Source organism: Sander lucioperca, chromosome 5, assembly GCF_008315115.2.
Source record: "Sander lucioperca isolate FBNREF2018 chromosome 5, SLUC_FBN_1.2, whole genome shotgun sequence".
Taxonomy (NCBI): domain Eukaryota; kingdom Metazoa; phylum Chordata; class Actinopteri; order Perciformes; family Percidae; genus Sander; species Sander lucioperca.
This window is the reverse complement of record NC_050177.1, coordinates 38,642,210-38,661,671: the sequence shown is the minus strand read 5'-3', so window position 1 is coordinate 38,661,671 and position 19,462 is coordinate 38,642,210. Positions and strand designations below refer to the sequence as shown.

Below are 19,462 nucleotides of genomic sequence, written 5' to 3'. Positions count from 1 at the left end.
ACAGTATCACTTTTAGGAATCTGTCATGTGGATGAGTATTAGTCCAGCAGCCTGTCACAGTTACAGGACACCTGATCGCTGTTCTCTAGGTGAGAAAATGAGAAAAAGCAATATATCTACAGCTGTTCTGTCTTATTAGAAAAAAAATGATAACGGGCATCAGAGAGACACATTAATGAGAAATACTTCAGCAATGGCCTGTGACAGTTACCTGATTACTGTGCTCTGAGTGAGCACATCAGAAAACGCGTCCATGTCTGCCAGGCCTAGGCTGGATGCGCTGCTGGTTCCATTCCTGTTAACCAATTTAAAAAAACAGATAGGAGCATTTGCATGTTATCTCAAGACATGGTACATGACCACCTTCTTGTGAAGAGAACAATAACTAGGCGCAATGATGCAGGTCATGTTGGTCATTAGCGAGTGATCAACATATAAATAGCAGCTGCAGCAGTATCGGACTCTCTAAGTGGGAGAACTGGGGATTTTTGTCCAGCAGTAAGCCTGTCTGAATATGAAGATGAGGAGATTTGGAGGTAGTTTAGGCGGGTAGGGTGGACAGGCAGGGCTGGCAGCCGTGCCCTTGTGTCACACAACATGGAACGGGGAATGAGGTGAAGTTAAAGTAAGCAGGTAGATGGAAAGGTTACAAGGTACAGCGAGTGTTATGGTGGTGCAGACAACTACTACTGCAGTTAACTAAGCAAAAAGCAAGTATCTTAAATCACTGCCACACTGAGCAGCTTCCCCTTTTCACTCTAATCCACACATCAGTGTCTTTAGAAGTAAATGCATTTAAATATGCAGTTAACAATGCTTACTTTGGTGTTTGTAATATAATTTGATACATAATCACAAACATATACATTGCTTTTAAGGTAGAGTTAGCCTTTTTCAACTAGCAAGCACAGAGCAGTGACTCAAAGTTGAAAAAATTGGTGTAGTTGGCTAAAACGAATGGGAATTTGATGAAGCAGAGTATGGTGAGGCAAGTGTTCTGAACTAAAGACTTTTGATGTGAGGTCACTGCCCCATACCACTGCAGCCTACTACTGCAAGCAGTTGTGCGTGAGGTGCAGGCAGGGTCTAACCCTGTATGTGAGCTATGAAGAGGGCTTTATGAAGTGAGCTCTCTGCCATACACCGCCTTAGCAGGTGTGGATATTGCAGCAGCAGGGAGTAAATTGGCATTGGCACAGGAGAGCACAAGTGTCAGTAGCAATGGGCCAATGAGAGTGGGGTGAGGGTGGGAGCAGCAGTGTTTGGAGCAGTATCAAGGAGCAACGGTTACTGACCCCTCACTCAGCTGGATAAAACTACTGGTCTCCTCGTGGGGGTCATCCTCGGGGGTTATATGGGACCAGCTCCCCATGCTCTCTTCACTGCTAGCACTCATAGAACGCTTGTCGCTCTTCACTACTGCAGCCACCGCCACAGCTGGCCTTTCCCTCTCACTGCTGGGGAGAGCAAACCGCAAGATGGTGGGAATGACCATCGCATAGTTTTGCACAATGTCTGCTGCAATGTGTAGTTACTTTTTTCCCCAATGTCGTTCCAATGTTCCTCTGTTCATCATGTATAACCCTAAGTTTTCTAAAATGCATTTTAAGGAGTGAAGGCAGTATTGGGACAGTTTCGGCTCTAAAAATTATAGAGTACAGTAACAAATGACAAGCCTTTGGAACTTGAAATACCTATGCACCACATAAAAAAAAGCTAATTAATTTCAATATCTTTAGTGCATCAGCAAACTACACTCCACAGCAGCACTGTTGGATTTCAGTGTTTCTCAGGAAACTGATTAAATTAAGTCATAATCAGATGATTGAGGGCTGCCATCCTCGACAATTCCAGAGGGAAATCAGGTTTTATTGACTAGGCGAGTGATTGCGTTCCACTCTTACACAGGGGACAAACAGATGCACTCCACTTGTTCCTGGATTACATGTATTGTAAAGTGAAAAGGAGCATGTCTTGTGACTCTCCAGAGGCCTGGGAGCCTTTCAGCTGTTTTCCTCTCATTTACTATTGAACAAGTCTTATGTTGAGGATCTGAATGTCTTTAAAACACTCCAACTGATTCCCTACATATGGCTATTACATTTTCACTTTCCTCTATATACCTATCTTGCATATTAGCAGCTCTTTCCACTTATACATTTTCAGCAGGTTCATTTGACTCCAGACTGAGACGCACTATGAACTGCTCCAGTCGTCATTACCCCCAGAATATGCACTAAAATGTCTTTGCCAATCAGAAACTTTGAGTTTTTAGAACTAGAGTGACTTTTGTCTTTGATTTTGTCTAGTTTGAATAAAACATGTAAGACTGACCATGTCTAATATGTAATCAGAAGGACTACATACCCTTATTACAAATTAACTGACTTTATATAAACACCATTCTTCCAAAAGCTGCCAAACATCTTCTCCCAAGCAAGCTTTAACCTAATGTGACACCCAAATTCCTTGCTATTTTAGTTGTGTCAATGTAATCTAAATACATATTGAGTGTCTTGTGGTTTTAGTGGGTGAGCCAAATATAAGTGCAGCTTGTACCGATCAAGGTGAGTCAAACAGCCCCATAGTGGATAAAAGATGAAGGCACTAAAAGCTTTCTGCACACACAGTTCATCACCCAGATAGTGTGAGTCACAGCCTAACTAAAGGTTTATCAAACCTCACACACTACTGAAATAGATACATTTTCACAGTGAATGTACAGACGATTTGTGTACCTCTCTTTGATCAGAAAATCTCTAAAAATAGTTTGGACATTTGTAGGGCCTGGACTACATTTGTTTAGTGCTAATTTTCTCAGACAGCTTTTAATTTTTACTTTAAAAAAACAACATGTGATTCTTTATTTCTCTCTCTCTTTTAATACAGATTCATCTCTACTTTTCACATCTAGTATGATGATGATTCTGGTGCTAGGCTATAAAAAACAAACGTTCTGCCTGAAGGGAGGCGTCTGACTCTCACACAGAAGGACAGTGAGCACTGTACTACCTGCTGCCGTTGGCCGTAGCTCTCTCCGTACGTTTGGTAGTTGACACGTCTGGGGGTGTTTCCTGAAGTCCTCCTCCTGTCCTTTCAGGGTTTAAAATAGTCTCTTCATCCCTCTGATCTCCCTCAATGTGGATCAGTGGCACATCTCTGGGGCCCCTCATGCGGGGTGAGCTGCTATGACTCGTCCCAGACGCTACTGTAGTACCAGTTTGCTCCTGACTGGACCTTCTCCGACTACAATTTAGATGAGATTGTTTGAACCCCCTCCTCCTTTCACCGACAGGCATGTGCGGCTGTGAGAGCATCCCAGGTGGACCCCCAGCTACATCTTGCTGGCCCCCCAGTGCAGACCTGCCTATATCTACAATGTCAGCTGCCAGCCGATTGGCAAACTGCTGCACATGGGGCTGGGAGTCTCCTGCAGCCTCCAGCTCAATACTGTCCTCTGGATCAGCAATAATCTTGTTCTTTCTCATCAAGGACTCAATGGAGCTCGACCAGGTCTCATGAATCAGCATATCAGTAATATGGTCAGTCTTACCCCTTTGATAGAGGCAGGAGTCTGACTTACACAGTCCTGTGGCTGACACTGAGTTGGTGGGGAAGATATTTAGCGTGTCTCCATGCACATTGCGGGCGAATCCATCAAAAGAGTTTGCTTTAATGGGTGAGTTGACAGTCAGTCGTGAGTCTGAGGAGCGCCGGTCTGGGACAGAGGACTGTCTTATACAGAAGGGTGTTCTAGGGGAAGGGGGGAACAGGCTGTTGCTCCACTCCTTAGTCTTGGCGATGCCATACTCTCGGTTCTCCTTGTCCATGTCCCGAAGCATAAACCTGTAGAACTCCTCTGTGATGCTCTCTGTGCTAGACTGTTTGGACAGGCAGGATGAGGTCCTGACATTAAGGTGACCATTTTTCTTTGATGCAGCCTGTTGTACAGCTGCAGTCAGAATGCTGCTGGCATTTTTCCCTGCGTAGTAGTCCAGCAGAAGGTCAAAGCCCCTTCCCTCAGTCTCCATCTGGTTTACCATGAACTGTGAGAACTCATCTGTGATGCTCTCACAGCTGGACTGCTTAGAGATTGAGCTTCCACGGCTCAAGTTCTGACCTAACCGACTTCCAAGGCCCAGGGTGTTGAGTGTGCCTGAGGGGTCTGCGTCTTCTTCTGGAATGCTCTCATAACTAGATGCCTTCCCACGGCTCCACCTCTCACACTGCAACCTACTGCGTGGCTGGCCTGTTTTGGAGGTATCCACCACATTAAGCTCAGGGCAGTTCATAATCCTGGCTGTGACTTCAGAGGCAAAGAGAGCAAATGGGTCCTGCGGTTCATCTAGGTTTACTGATTCGTCCACCACCCTGTTCACCAGCCGCTCCATCAGCTCTGGTTGCTCCTCCGTCTTCCTCTTGATCTCACTAAGGCGTGGTGCCCGATGTTTCTTGGAGGCAGCATTGCTGCTCTGAGCCTCTTTCCTCCTGAGCACTGTGCAGCAAGCAGGGATCAAGTAGGCTTCTGGCCCTTCGGTAGACATCCCTTTTAGGGCACAGAACCAGGGTTGTTTCCCAGTGTTGTTTTCCAGGCAGATTGCTGCCAGTTCTGTGGCCATAGACACCACTGTAGCAGCCAAATCATCAGCATAGCAAGTAATAGGTGTCCTGGATTCTGACTCCATTCTCCAAGAGAGCAGAGAACTGCAAGAGTTGAAGGACGACTGGGGTGTGAGGGAGGCCTGTCTGCTGTCGCTGCCTGTCACTAGACGCCCCCTCCTGTCTGTGCTATGAACTTGAATTTCACTCAAAGGTTCTCTAATGGCACCACTGCCCTGTTGGATCTGCTGGTGGTCAAAGAAGTCCTTAGCAGGCAAATAGGTGGATTTAGACTGACTTTGTCTGCATGATGACTGGTGCTGCTCTTTGCTGTGTGCTGTAGAGGAAGATCCAATTATATCACTTTCCTCAAGCACATATTTCTCCTTCAGCCCAGGAACTATGGGAAGCTTATCTGTGCAGTGTAGTATGCCGCAGTGGTTCTCACAATTAGTGGACTGGCCATGGCCAATGAAGCACTGTAATTGACCTAATGGATCCCTACTCTCCTTTGTGGTAGCAGGTTCCCTAGCACAGGTATCACCCTCTTGCATCTCAAATGACCCTTGGTCACATCTAGAGATGTGACTAATTTTCTTCTGTGTCAGACAAAGTATATCAAACAGCAAATTGTTAACACTCTCCTGCAGAAAACCCTGAAGGCCTGGCGCATCTTTTCCAGTACCCTCCAGTTCTTTTTGCTTTTTTGCTTTCTCTAAAGCATGCTTGAATAGGCTGTCTGCCACCTCATTTATCAAGTCATCCATCTCTCTTTCATCTGTGTAGGATTGTTTTGGACAAGTAATGCCATCTACTATCTTGTTATGTGTGGCCTCCAGCAGGTGGGCGACACTCCTGTAGCCTTGTGGCTGAGTCAGCACCTCAGCTGCTTCCCTGTGTAGGACCTCAGCAATGTTGGCACGAAACGCTTCGACGCTGGTACCCTGTGCCACACTGCAGTGCAGCGTGATGGCTGCAGAGGCTTCTGCAGCAGACATCAGACCACGGGATGCCGTGTAGACTTCAGCGGAATCTTCTTCGGAATCGCCACACTCCCCAGACTCCTCTGTTAGCTCTACAGCTGCTACAGCACCAGCTACCTGAGCCATCCCACACATGGCTGAGGAGAAGGAGTAGTCACCTCTCTCCTCTGGTTCCTGCAGCTCCTCCTCAGAATCTTCCTCTGAGGTCGAATTCATGGCAAGCTGTTCTGTCAGCTGTGGGTTGGTAATGGTGCCAATGACACTGGCAGCACAGGCCAAAGCCACCTCTACATGTTTGGATGGGTGTCCTCCATTATGATGGGGGATGTGAGCCTGTGTCCCATTGTCTGGCATCTCTCTAGCTTCGGCAGTGATATCCTTGTCAGGCACATGGGGTACCTGAGTTTCTGGCCATTCTGCAGTCCCGTCAGAACTGTCTGGGCTTTGAACTATAACAATCTTGGGGAGTTCAAAAGAGCAAGTGCGCTTTTGGGAAGGCTCTTTGGTCTTTGATGGACCAGTGGCATTGGAAGGACAACTAGAGAGGGACACGCTGACAGCAGCCTCCGAGACAAAAGAGGTTTCATCTTGGGAGAGGCGTATGAAGGCATCTTGCAGTACTGACTCGGCCAGATTGGTGGCATAGTGACCAGCTGATTCCTTAGTATGGAGGCTTGCTCGCCGATGCCCTTCCCTTTTCACCTCAGCCTCCTCCCTGTTCTGATGATGGGCCAGCTGTCCCCTATGACATGCAAGTCTGACGCAGTGTTTCTGTGCGATCTCAACCAAGCTCTCTGCCAGGTCACCACTCTCTGGTTCTGTAAAGAGACAGGGGAAAACGGAGAAAGACAGGAAATGAAACATGTCCACCACATTGATTAGAAAGCAGCTCCACCAGTTTCTCAAAGTGTCACAGCAAGAGTACATTACCCTATTTAACCCTTCAGTGAATAACGGAGCTGGGTCATGTCTTGTTTGGCATTCAATTTCCCCTTGAACAAAATTCTAGAGAATTATTTCCATCTAACACATTTCATTATTTACTGGGATAACACAATGGCAATACATATATACTTCTTACTTGTGTTATACATTTTCAGTCACTATAGAAAACTTTCAGTACTTGCTACACAACTGCCTCTGTAGTGTTGCTGTAACCCCCGGAGGAAATACAGGTTTTCATTCAACTCAATATTTGTTTTATAAACTTGGAGTCTGATCAAAAAAACAAATACAATGTTATATATTGAGTTCTAGTTTCATGTCAGCAATAATGTCAGAGTAGTTAACATATTTTTGAACTTTGTTGACGTGGCTTTTCACCGTATCTTACACTGCAATATTTTTGTAGCTTTACAATACTACAGTATCTAAGTAAGATAGATGTTAGTATTTTGCTAGCTTTACAATACTACAGTATCTAAGTAAGATAGATGTTATCATCATTTGATGATCTAAGACCTAACTAACAATGATACAGTCATGCCTCAACACTATTGTAAACATTACAGTTAAAAGAAACTGAACAAACTACATGATGTGGATAATGGTGGTTGCACATGATGTTCTTTAAAGTTTTTAAAGATAATCTTAAAATCAGGATCACACTTCTATCTATTTTTGAGGTCTTTCTGTATTCTCAGTTGCTCAAGGAAAACGCCATCACATCACACAATGTTTTGGAACAGCCACTTCACTGCAGCCCCTTCTACTGCACAGTATGTGGTCAAATTTTTCTCTGGAGGTAATGAGGCTCACCATTTCTGAAACCATCATCTTCGCTGTCATCACCAAGGTGTTCTGAGGCCGTCAGGAAGTCTTCTTCTATGGACGAGATGGAACGATTAGTGTCGTCATCGATCCTCTGCCTGGCTGCTCGGCCCTGCTGAAGCTGTTGCTCCTTTCCCCACTGCAGACCAATCAGGAACTTGTTGATCTCAAAGATGATGTTGCTAGGTTGGGTGGAGCGCCTCTGCCCTGAACACTGAACCAGGCACACACCTGTACTTCTCTGCTGCTGCTGTCCGCCCTGAATGGAACATGCACAGATTCCTATTATGCATTGCACACAAAGGGACACATAAATACACACACATTATGTATATACAAAGTTCATATATATACACACACAAACACACACACACACACACACACACACACACACACACACAAAGGTACACACCATTCATGCATAAACACACAGTGGGCGCTACAGTCACAAAATAATAGGTAACACTTTACTTGAAGGTATCTACATAAGAGTGACATGACACTGTCATGAACACATAACACTGTCATGACACATGATTCCTAACCCTAACCCTAACTCTAACCCTAACCCTAACCATAGAGAAGCGTTATGTCATAAACGTTTATGACTTGTTTATAATGTTTATGACAGTGTCATGTCACTCTTATGTAGATACCTTCAAGTAAAGTGTAACCAAATAATAATATAAACATCCTAAACCTCCGGGCTCAGTGGGTTTATGTTGCTCTCATGCCTTTTTTTCTTCCTTTTATTCAATATAACATTAACTCATTGGATCTGCTCATGCAAGTTTAATTGTCCATGAAGGCCCCTCAGGCAACAGTGGTTTTATACAATGATGTATTTGGAGAGCTTCAAAAAGTCTATGAGATGGTCAGTGGCTGTAAGGGAACATTGCATTCAAAGATTATTACCAACAAAAGCAGATAGAGATATAAGTCAGCAGCAATAGTTTGTGTTTTTATTTTTTTTGTCCATTTAAAGTTTCAAAGAATTCTAAAAAATGTCATCCACTGTTGTTGGTTTTCTGTCCACTACGTGGTTCCATGTTAAAGAGGATGAGATGTTTTTAATGGAATGAATGTGGGAGAATTACTACAGTAGATAAAATAAATGAGGTTCCTCCAGTGGATTTTTCCTAGCACAAAAGGTTCAAATCTAATCTAACAAAATTGCAGGACAAAAGCTTGCACTCTCAGCCTCGCACTCCCGGCCAGTTAATTCAAAGGCTAAAAATACTTGGAAGGATTTGAAGACATCACCGCAAACTCACCTGAGACGGGGAGAGTGGGTGTGTTTGGCAAGTGTCTGAGGCTTCTAGGCCACCGAGCAGTAGGATCTCATTTTCTTTCGGCTGGTGGACAGTCAGCAATTCAACGAGCTTTGGCAGGTCTGGAGACACCGATGCCAATTTCTGCAGGAGACATGCCGAGCACAGAGACAATGATCAAAAGAAGCTTTTCTTCAAGAGACTTCAAAACTGGATGTAATGCATTCTCTTTGGGTCCAACTCAGAGACACAAAGTTATACAATTCTTACTGTGAGAAGCCATGTGCAATGCTTATTGAAGCTTCTTTTTGCAAAAGGCTGCAAAATCTGCATATTATCTAAACAAATCAACCCTCTAATTATGGGTAATGATTTTGATTCCATGGCAACTGAGCTATTGACTAAATGTGAAATACGGAGAACAGAGTTCCTGGAAGATGAAAAGTGGGCGGGAAAGAAAAGGGGATAACGCATGAGGGATGAGAGGAGGGAAATAATGTGGGATGAGGATTCTGCTAACCTTGATGCTTTTGTCATCACGATAGTCCGTTTTCTGAGGGTCCAGATTTACAAAACAGATCTGATAGAGACAAAAAAGAGAAGGACAACACATTAGAGTGACAGTGGGAACGGAAAGATTATACCACAGAAGCTGAGCAGGAGCAGGGTAAAAAGTGTCCCAGATGTCAGATTTTAGAGTGCTGTAAAGGGAAAGTTACTTCATTGCCTTTCCCACTGCACAAATTCTACAAACCAAGACAGAATGTTAGCTTTTGTCTAAGTCATTCAAGTACAGCAGCTGTCTGTCGTCTCTGAATAACCACTGTAAGGCACTGTCTTTTATTTGCACAGGCCTTTCTAAGAAGACTTTCTTGTTTCTCAGGGGATGCTTGCAGCCAGTGTACACCATCAGCAGTGATTTTCTTTCCGTCTCTGTACCTCTTTTTCCGCTATTCTCTTCCTAAGTCTCCCCTCCTTTACCGTGATTCTGTCACACCCTCTGCCTCCTCCTCTTCCCATCTCACCCACCTTTGCCTCTGGCTGCACGTTTAATGGTGTGTGATGAAGTCATCATGTCAGTGCTGGGAGTCTGGGACTGTCTGCCGGCTGCTGTTTGATTCTACAGCACACAGCCTCTGATCTAAGTTGACAGAGCCAAGTTAGTCCTGTGTGGCTAAATGGATCAAGCACGTCACCAGCAGTATTTAAGGTGGGCGGGGGGGTTAAGTTCCCACTTGTGCGCCCATACTCAGCATGTGTATGTGTTTTTGGGAGAAGTGACCTATTTGAGTCACGAAGACATACATTTTTATGTATGTCATGCTTGTCATTACTAATCAAAACTAATGTGAGTCACTGAGGCAGTCTATCTTGTCAATACAAAACACGCACATGTGGGATCCTGCTGTCTCTCTTTTACCTCTGCCATCTCCATATCCGCTCTGCCTGCAGCTATCTTTCCCCCTTCTCTCCTCTTTAGACCTGCGGAAAATATAGTTATTAATATTTAATTAATATAGTTTCAAATAATCGCATCTCGACACACATTGCTGTTTGAAATAATTTCCCTTGAACTACCTGAGGTGTGCTTGATTCATCGGGCTATGCTTCTAAACAGCCTCAGCACATGCAAAATAGCGTATATTTTCCATGACTTTCATCTTTTTTTCATGTATCTGTGTTTAATTCAATGGGATTTATTCCCAGAAAGTCATGGTAAGGTATAGAAGCCACAATAGACCCAGCATCAATGTCTATGTAATGCTTATTCTATTTCTTCTTTAAAATCATGTCATTTTGTCTGTCTGTTCTCTCACTGCAGATTTAAAAGTGAAGCAACACATCTGCTGCAATAAATAGGTCAATATGCTCTTGAGTTTATATTTCAAAATAAGGCTATGGTTCTGCTACACTTTGCATTTTCCCTTTCCTTTAGAAGACTCTATTACCATAGTAAAAGCTAAGATTAGGAAGAAACGATGCCAGGGAACAACAAAAACTGTCTGCAAAGCCAGATCTAATGTCCTTCAGCTGAAACGGTAATGCAGCACATTCAGAACAGGCCAATTTCCCCCTCACCTCCAATCTGGTATCCTCCAGTCAAACATAACATTTTCCAAACTATTAGTTCTAATGTGCTGAAAATTGCCACTTGAAAATCAAGTCAGTCGAGTATAAAAAATGGGAAGTCAATGACAGCTGACAATGACTGATTATTTGAAAATGTTTTTTCTGTCTCACATTGATCAAACCAAACATTTTTTTTCTTTCCTTTTTGCCTTTCATGAACTGCATGTGTCATCTATAACATTTATCTGAATACCAAGAGGATTGCTCCGTGTTACTTTTTCCTCAAAAAAACTGCACTGGGGAGTACAAACAGTTTGTTCATTTGCTCGTCTGTTGTTCGGATCAGTTTAGTATGCGTGAAGAGGACCTTTTTTGTCAGAATAGCTGTTAAATGTCAACGGCATACGAATAGGAACTGAGATTATTCCACACGATTTACTGAAACCAAAGACAATAGCTTGATTTTGCCACTTGCTGACCCTTGTTTGATAAAAACAATTCTCTTTTTGCTCTGTATCTGGATGCAGATATATGCCCTTTATCAAAATGATAATGTGCTATGAACAAAGAATCACCTTATGGCTTTTCCTCTACACTATAATGCATGAACAAGCACAAGCCTGCAGAGTTCTAATTTGGTATCTAACTAAATTTTCCATTTCTAGCCACATCACAATATATAAATAAGAGGTTTGGTGCCCTTGCTCTGGAGCAACTCAGCAGTATTCACGCGTACAGATATTGGAAATCATCCTGGAAAAGCGGCAAACACACATTACCCTGCCTGCCAACACATCGTCTGCAGATAACACACAGTTTGAGGAAAAGCGAGGCGAGTAATCCACGATTTTGACCTTGAGAAGGGTTGAAGCAATTTAACCCCATCATACGGTGAGAGCCGAGGGGCAGTTGTTCTAAATTTGGGAACCAGAGGACTGTCTAGTCATCTCTGTGTCCATGTGTGAGACAAGCCCAGGGACATGTTCTGATTCTGTTCAGATTTTTCACAGACATACCTTCTGCCTGTTTCTGAAGGACTGACCATGTAAACAACAGTTGAGGAATATAAAGAAGGGGGAAAGGAAAACAAATAAAGAGCCAGAGAGGGTGAAAGTAATGGTAGGATGTTTGGATACATTGATACCATAGACGTCTACTCTACACTCAAGGGCTTAATAGTGCCCCAGATGAGAGAGATAGCCAGTCATAACACTGTTAGGAGGACATAAAATTTTGACTGATACATCACTGATTGTTTGGCCACATGGGGGCAGTAGAAACAAGCTGTAAACTGTTAGCCAACAGTTGAAGCAGATACAGAGCATATTATTCAAGATTGATGATGATGATGATGATGATGATGATGATGAATCTAAGATCATCATCATCAAGATACCCACTCTCGGTTTAGCTCTGTGTTTGAACTCCACCAAATCCTGAGAGAAAGATCTGGCTTTTGAGCTGCTAAATGCTCCATTATGTTGACCAGCTAGTGGCTAACTTTGTCTGTTTGCTGTGCGGTGCTGAGCAGGTAGCACATGGATGTTTTTTAGAGCTTTGTTGCAGAAACAGCTGCCACCTGCAACTGGAAACGATGCTATGGGAGCGGTGTGAGTGAACCAAAACTCCAAGGTTGTGGGCAGGAAAACCAAAACAAAGAACTAAAAGGCACTGTAAAGCTGCAGAGTCCTGGGTACATCATAACAAGTTACCTCTTTCACATAAAAGTAATCATGTTGTTAACGTATTGATCATACCCACTTTAAAGTTAGGGATTGTGGTCAGGGTTGAAAACACCACTGACTGTTTGTTAGATGACATCCATCCAACCAAACAACCTCACTATGATGTTTTGCAGCAGTACAAGATCATGATACTCCCTGCTTTGCTACTGAATACATCTATCACATATATCATTTTTTAGCTGTTTAATTAAACAAACAACCAATGCAATACACACAACTTCATGTGTGGTGTCAACACTCTGCGAGATCTGGGTGTCTCTCCACATCTTCTCGCTTCACTAGATGCCCAACCCATGTAACTGTGCAGCTGTGCTCAACATCGGCCCAGCCAAGCAAAGTGGAACTCAGGGTGACTCTAACCACCTGTGCTGACAGACCACTAATACCAAACTGGACAATTAATAACGCTTAAAGGAGGGAAATCTGGAAGCAGCCTCAGGAGTAACTGGCAGCAGTGGAATAGAGCATGTTTTAGGTCCCCCTTCAGCAAAATGTCTGCAAGGTAACACAAAGGGCATCTTGACTTGTTCTAAATGGAAGAAAACATGGAGGTCACTTACTTAGTGTTTTTGTTCACTGTACAAAAAAGGTTTAATGCTGCAGTTGTGTCCTTTCCATGTTTTTGCAGGTCTTAATTAAACTTAGAAAAATTATTCTTGACATTGGAAATAGTAATTTGATAAAAGAAAAAATAGTCCACCCCTTACTAACTTTTCCCTGTCCAAGCTTCAACCATATTACACAGTTTTCACCAACAGATGTAGTTTACACAATTGTCATGAAGATGGATGTGTTGACATGTGAACTCATTAGCTGTTACGTTGGTTTTCGAGCGTGATACATTTTTTTTTAAAGATAGTGGATTATAGGTGTCATTCCTCTATTTTGAGATGGTAGGAATGCACAATGTGTGTGTGTGCACACACCTATGCAGATATTTAGCATACAATAATCTGCACAGATTGCCAATACAGAAAACCATTACAAACATTTCAGTCTCTTTTACCCATCAAAGCTTCATTCCTCCAGAGCAGCCCTCCCTCTCTGCTCACTACTTGGATCCTCCCACACACAGCTGCTGCTCTTGGTCCGTCTGTCTCCCTTTTTTCTTTAACTGTGGCTCTTTTTTTTTGCTCTTTTTCATGACTTGAAACATAGTACTTTTGTTATACTGCACATTTAGTCCTTTATACTGTATATGGTATTGTTGTTTTGTGTGTGGTCTTTCTTCCAAAAAGCAACAATAAAATATGGCTACTTGAAAGAATTAAGCAACACATTTTAAGTAAATCTGCCATTCCTCACACCCCCTGTGAAGCTCTACTGATGCTGCATGAAAAATGTCCCTAATGCTGTTACAACAGTACAGCTTCATTCAACTTTGAGGTCACGAAACTAAACATAGCTATTGTAACGTGTTTTGACTTATCTCAGAGGCTGGCAACTTTAACTATAATCCATTTTAATTTTTATGTAATTAAAATTAATTTTGCAGGGGAAACAAGGCTCAGTGACTCTGCCATATTAATTTTGTGATGCAACCCACAAGCTACACAGTGCTGGTATAGAGACCAGACAAGCATGCTGATCTCACAGACTGGTAAATATGAACAGCCTTATTCTGTGTTCATAAAAGTACGTGCTAATAAAATGCAAAACATCAGCTGGTCACGAAGCATAACAGGAACCACCATATGATGAAATCATACGCTACATATTAAAGTTGTCCAGGGTTTTTTCCTCTGACTGAGCTGCTTCCTAGTTATCTGATATTTTGCTTCAAGTATTTTACCACTAAATGTAAAGAAATGTACCGACTTTGAATATAGATGTGAACAGTGTGTACTTGATCAACGACTGTGGTTTTCTACTGCTGACAGACAGGACATGTGCAGTATTATGAGTAGTGAATATCAAATGCGTGCGAACACACACACACACACACACACACACACACACACACACACACACACACACACACACACACACACACACACACACACACACACACATTTAGTGTTTGGCTGTGAGTTGCTCAGCTTCCAGCCCCGGGGTAAAGAGAACATCAAGAAGCTGATGCTGCTCTGGTTCTTCTCACGACAAGATTAATATCAATATGTTTGAAAATGTTAAAATAGGGGGTTTATAGTATCTCTGGGGTTGCATACATGTACACATGTATCCAGTCACCATAGGATCATAAATATATCAAAAAACATGGGCAGAATTGTGTTAATAGGTTCATACAAGAGAACAAAAAACACTACAGGACTATGAAAACGACTAACAGCAGTAGTCGAGGCTTAGTTGCTTCTGTGTCATTGAAATGCAAACATTTAAATGTGTTGTTTTCACATTTGGAGAAGTGGTAAGATGTGTTATCACAATGTTTTTAAGGCTAATCATTATCACATCATTATCACATCAGAGGGGAGTGCATATCAACTAAGATGTCTTTGTTAAAATATTGTCACTTTAAGTCAAGTCAGTTTTATTTATATAATGTCAAATCACATTAGAAGTTATCTCAAAACACTTTTCATATAGAGCAGGTCTAGACCATACTCCATAATTCACAGAGACCAAACATTCCTCCATTAGCAACGGGGGCAAGAAAAAACACTCCCCTTAAACGGGTGGAAACTTTAAGCAGAACCAGATGGCTCTAGGGGTCCCATTTTATAGTGTTCATTGTAGCAGAAGTTATTTTCCTTTTTTTTTCCAGAGAAGATGCTGTAATTATGTCCACCTGAACCCTCAAATACCTGTGAAAATTCAACTCTACTATTCAACTGATAGTAGTAGGTGATACTACCTAATTTACAGAATGATCAGTGTTTCAGTCAGTAATCAACAAAATTACAACTTTGCTACCATTTATTCATACTCTTCAAACAGCTCTGAACCAACGTCTTATTGTGTGTGTGTGTGTGTGTGTGTGTGTGTGTGTGTGTGTGTGTGTGTGTGTGTGTGTGTGTGTGTGTGTGTGTGTGTGTGTGTGTGTGTGTGTGTGTGTGTGTGTGTGTGTCAGGGTTTGGACTGCATTCTCTGCATTTGTGAAGGGGGCATGTGTGTTTAAAGGCCCAGTGTGTAATGTGTTTAGTTGTTCATTATCAAAATCTGTGTTGCCCGTTCACAAACTTGTCCTTTTTCATGAATATTTACCACCACCATCAATTCCAAGTATTCCTTTTGGCTTAAAATTTTACATTTGCATTCGCATGAACTGGGGTAGACGCTCCATATTTATGCGCCATCTACAGGACATACTGCTCCACCTTTCTCTTTTTCACTGTTACATGATAAACTCACAGGTGCTGCTAATGCTGGTAACGGGTATCGTAGCTTCCTGGCCCCGGAAAGTTTGAAGAAGGAATCACGGAGGACCACACGTATTCAAAATCCAAATTTCAGGAACAGGAGTCTTCTTCGCCCAGAAAAAGAAAAAGGATATTGAAAAGAGCAAGAGACCGGCTTTTTTTAAGCGTGAAGGCTACCGTAGCTGTACTTTGAACTACGTGGTGTGAGAGAGTTGGTTGAAATATATGATCTCAACGCTAGATGGGAGAAATTCCTACACATTGGACCACAGTTAAAACTGGGTATTAAGATGCTCTTTAATTGAGGTAAAGTCAAGTCACTGAATTTGACATTGAAACCCTCCGACTGTTCTCTGATCCACTCCATCACTGTGATCCATAAAACTACACAGCTCCATAATAGGCTAACTCCAAGCATCAACAGAGACTAACATATACAGTATTTTCTCCTAACTGTATTGTATCCAAACTATATCAACAGCTAAAGCTACCCTATCAATAGTTACCACAGAACACATAATAACTAATATAGTTAACACATAATAACTATTATTATCTTTAGATGAGGGCTTCTACTTTAAAGCAAGTAGGTATCATTTTTAGAGCACAACCTGCACCAAAGACTGTAATTTTTCATACTGTCAGATGGACAGTCTAAAGTACTGTAAAAGGAAGAAGAAAGAAAGGTTTGTCTTCCTGCTCTGATCCTGCTGTAAGTCAGCGCTCCTGCCACGGCTGATGGCATATTTATTCTGTTCTCCCTCTCTCTGGCCCGGGAAGGGACAGGTCAGGACACGACACACTCCCCGAGTGTGAAGTGTTTGAATCCAGTGATGAATGGATCCCTCTCCTCCAGGGACTCCAGGTTCAAAGCAGGAAGACAGATATTCAGAGGAAGGGACCGTGTGAGGAGGAATGCGGGTTTACTGAATCAGATTTTCTGCATTTGAAAAATGTGGTGCATATTCTTACAAAACAACTGCAATCTCAATCTTTGAGTGTCACAAAAGTGAAAAACACAGATCAATAAAAAAATGCAACATGTATGATTTACATGTTGCATTTTTCTGTTCAGAGATTTTGTAAATTAATCTATAGCATCAATTCAGTCAGGGAGACTATACCTTTGCATGCTTAGACCTTCTTTATTTCTTACACATCTGCATTCAATCCTCTCACACATGCTCTCTCATTATTACTTGCTATCCTGTCCGAGGCTGTCAATTATCTTATCAGATGTTCTCATCAGTTGGTCACATCAGCTGATCTCATCTATCCAATAGCTCGGCGACACACCAACATTGTTAGCCTATCATCCTGCTGCTGCCTCTGTTAAAATATGATTCTCTCTCTGCCTTTAGTACATTCATGCTGCTGTTATGCGCAAGTCGTGTATGCGTGAGTCTGTTTCTCTCTGCAGTTGTTTTTCCACATACTGTTGTTTGTGACGGTGAGTGACAGAAATGACACTTCAGACCCCACCCCTCCCCCCGCAAACACTGACGTATCATCTGTTATAATAAATATTCATCTTTACTTCTTTCACTTGTCTCTCCTGACTAAAAAAAAAAATCAAGAATGCCGTCTTCCTCTTCAAAATGCTGTCAAATCTGTCAGGGGTGTGATGAAATTCAGTGTGACTATCACAGCAACATGACACTTAACTGTGTCTGTCTGTCTGTCTCTGACTTCATGCATTTAAACATGAGTGAGTGATCAAATGTGACAACATGATGCAGCCAGAGGTGGGTGACAGAGCGAAACACAGGAAATCCAAAGCTTTTGTCTTATATTTAGCTCAAAGTTTTTGGCCTTCCGCTCTCACTCTTTTGGACTATTCCTGTTCCTAAATATGTAAACAAAGATGATTTTTACACATTTCTTAGAGAAGTCAACCTAATGGACTAATTTGGGTTAATTTTGATATTGAGGTTTATAGTCAGCTTCCAATAAAATCTGACTATACTTTTTGTAACCTTTAACCAAACCCCCCAAAACTCCATTCAATACTATAATTGCTTTGGTCCATTAAAGCTACAGTAAAAAATGCAAAGTCAGCAAAAAGAAAACAATCAAATTCCTCTCCTTATCACCCTGTGGTCTGTTTCTTTCTGTATCACTCTCCACGGACAGAGTTTCTAATGTCTGTGTATGGTTTTGTACCTACTCCTGTCATTCTGTTTGAATCAGCGTTCAACGTTTCACCCTCTTCTTTTTCACTTTTTTCTCTCAGTTTTCCACACTCTGCCTCCCAACAGTTCAGGCCAGGACAGAATAATTTATTGCTCACACAGTGTCATCCATCATATGGTCCCGTTTGATTGATTGGCCGTGAAAAAAACAAACGGAGAATTGAGAGTTAGAGCAGCGATCTGTCACATCAGAGTCTGAGGGCCATGCTGCGGGAGGACGGGCCACATCTGCTCGCACTCGCATTAAAGTTCCCTCTGATTCATAGAAAGCATGCACAAGTCCAGGAAACAAACAACCATTGTCTTGTTGAAACAAAAGCCGAAGATGAAGCTGCTCTGCTTTTACATTTCACAAAAGAACAATGAAGATAAAATTGTCCGCGTAATCCCAAACTCAGGTACGAGTTTGGGCAGTGGCCTGTTCTGCAAAGACAAGGAGTGATGTTTTCAAGTCTCTTTATTTTCAAGTTGCCAGCCGTCACACACAGCAATTTAAGTGAAATTGAAATGATGAGGACGAAAAGAGCCATGGTGCACATACATCAATCTAATTTACAGGACTCTGCCTAATGATCAGTGAAGCATGTTGGGCTGATGTACAGGCCGTTTACCAACTAAAAATCCACTAAACGTTAATGAATAAATACTGTTTTGCCTCAACTTGTATCAGTATATACTGGAAGCTGTATCAGACATAAAACAACAACATCTCTGATGTCACATCTCAGAAAACTCGCAGTAATTAGAGTCCTGTGTACATGTTGTCCCAGATAATACAGCTGGTGTCTGGGAGGTTTAAGGAACATTCAATGCTCACGCTTACAAAGTGTGACATAAGTGTGTGAGAATGGTGCACTTTGCTAAATTACTGCTATTACTGTTACCTTGATGATTATCAAACATGTTTTAGGAGGAGTATGGGGGGGGGGCATCCTTAATGGCATCCTTTGGATAAGACTTAAAAACCCTGTTATGGTTGTTTGTTGTGTTTTACCCATAGGGGGTCCCCCCCCAGGGTTATTTTGAGCATCAAAGACTAATTTCCTGCATTCTGATACACTTTTATGCACCAATTTATAGTGGGAATATCTTTATTTATTGATGAGAAGGAAAACACAGATGACATTCAAAATATATCAAAAATATAATGGAATATAAAGCAGTAAGGGGGCTTTCACATCAGGGACCTAAGTCTGGATCACAAAAGTTGACCCCAAAGAAACAAGGACAAAATAAAATAGGCTACTTATATTTGTCTTAAATGTGTGGTGAATGGAGGATGCTGGCGTTAGTGTAGGCGGAGCATTTGCGCCACCAGTCGCTACGCACAGACTATGCACTGCACTCAGTGCGGAGCAGGTCGATGAAAGATGAGAAAAGTCTCTCTGCATGTTCTGCAGTGTTAGTTTAGTTTGCTGTCACATTACTTGACCCCGTATTTGTGAATACAAATATCTAAAGTGAAAGTTCTGTCACAAAAATATGTTCATGTTCATTGCACATTTTAAGTGG

At 42.2% G+C, this 19,462-nt stretch overlaps 1 protein-coding gene across 4 annotated transcripts in view; it reads right to left on the bottom strand.

Moving 5' to 3' along the window:
- The window catches only part of LOC116045528 (SPHK1 interactor, AKAP domain containing), a 65,293-nt gene that overhangs the window by 7,465 nt on the left and 38,366 nt on the right, over nucleotides 1-19,462 (bottom strand). For 3 of the 4 annotated variants that reach the window (XM_031293189.2, XM_031293188.2, XM_031293190.2), the window contains 6 exons: nucleotides 9,144-9,203; nucleotides 8,627-8,767; nucleotides 7,341-7,611; nucleotides 3,013-6,400; nucleotides 1,296-1,457; nucleotides 212-295 (listed from right to left, as the gene is read on the bottom strand). In XM_031293189.2, coding sequence (XP_031149049.1) covers nucleotides 212-295; nucleotides 1,296-1,457; nucleotides 3,013-6,400; nucleotides 7,341-7,611; nucleotides 8,627-8,767; nucleotides 9,144-9,203 — 4,106 coding nt within the window. The remainder of the gene's footprint in view (nucleotides 1-211; nucleotides 296-1,295; nucleotides 1,458-3,012; nucleotides 6,401-7,340; nucleotides 7,612-8,626; nucleotides 8,768-9,143; nucleotides 9,204-19,462) is intronic. The other variant, XM_031293191.2, reaches the window with a different exon arrangement.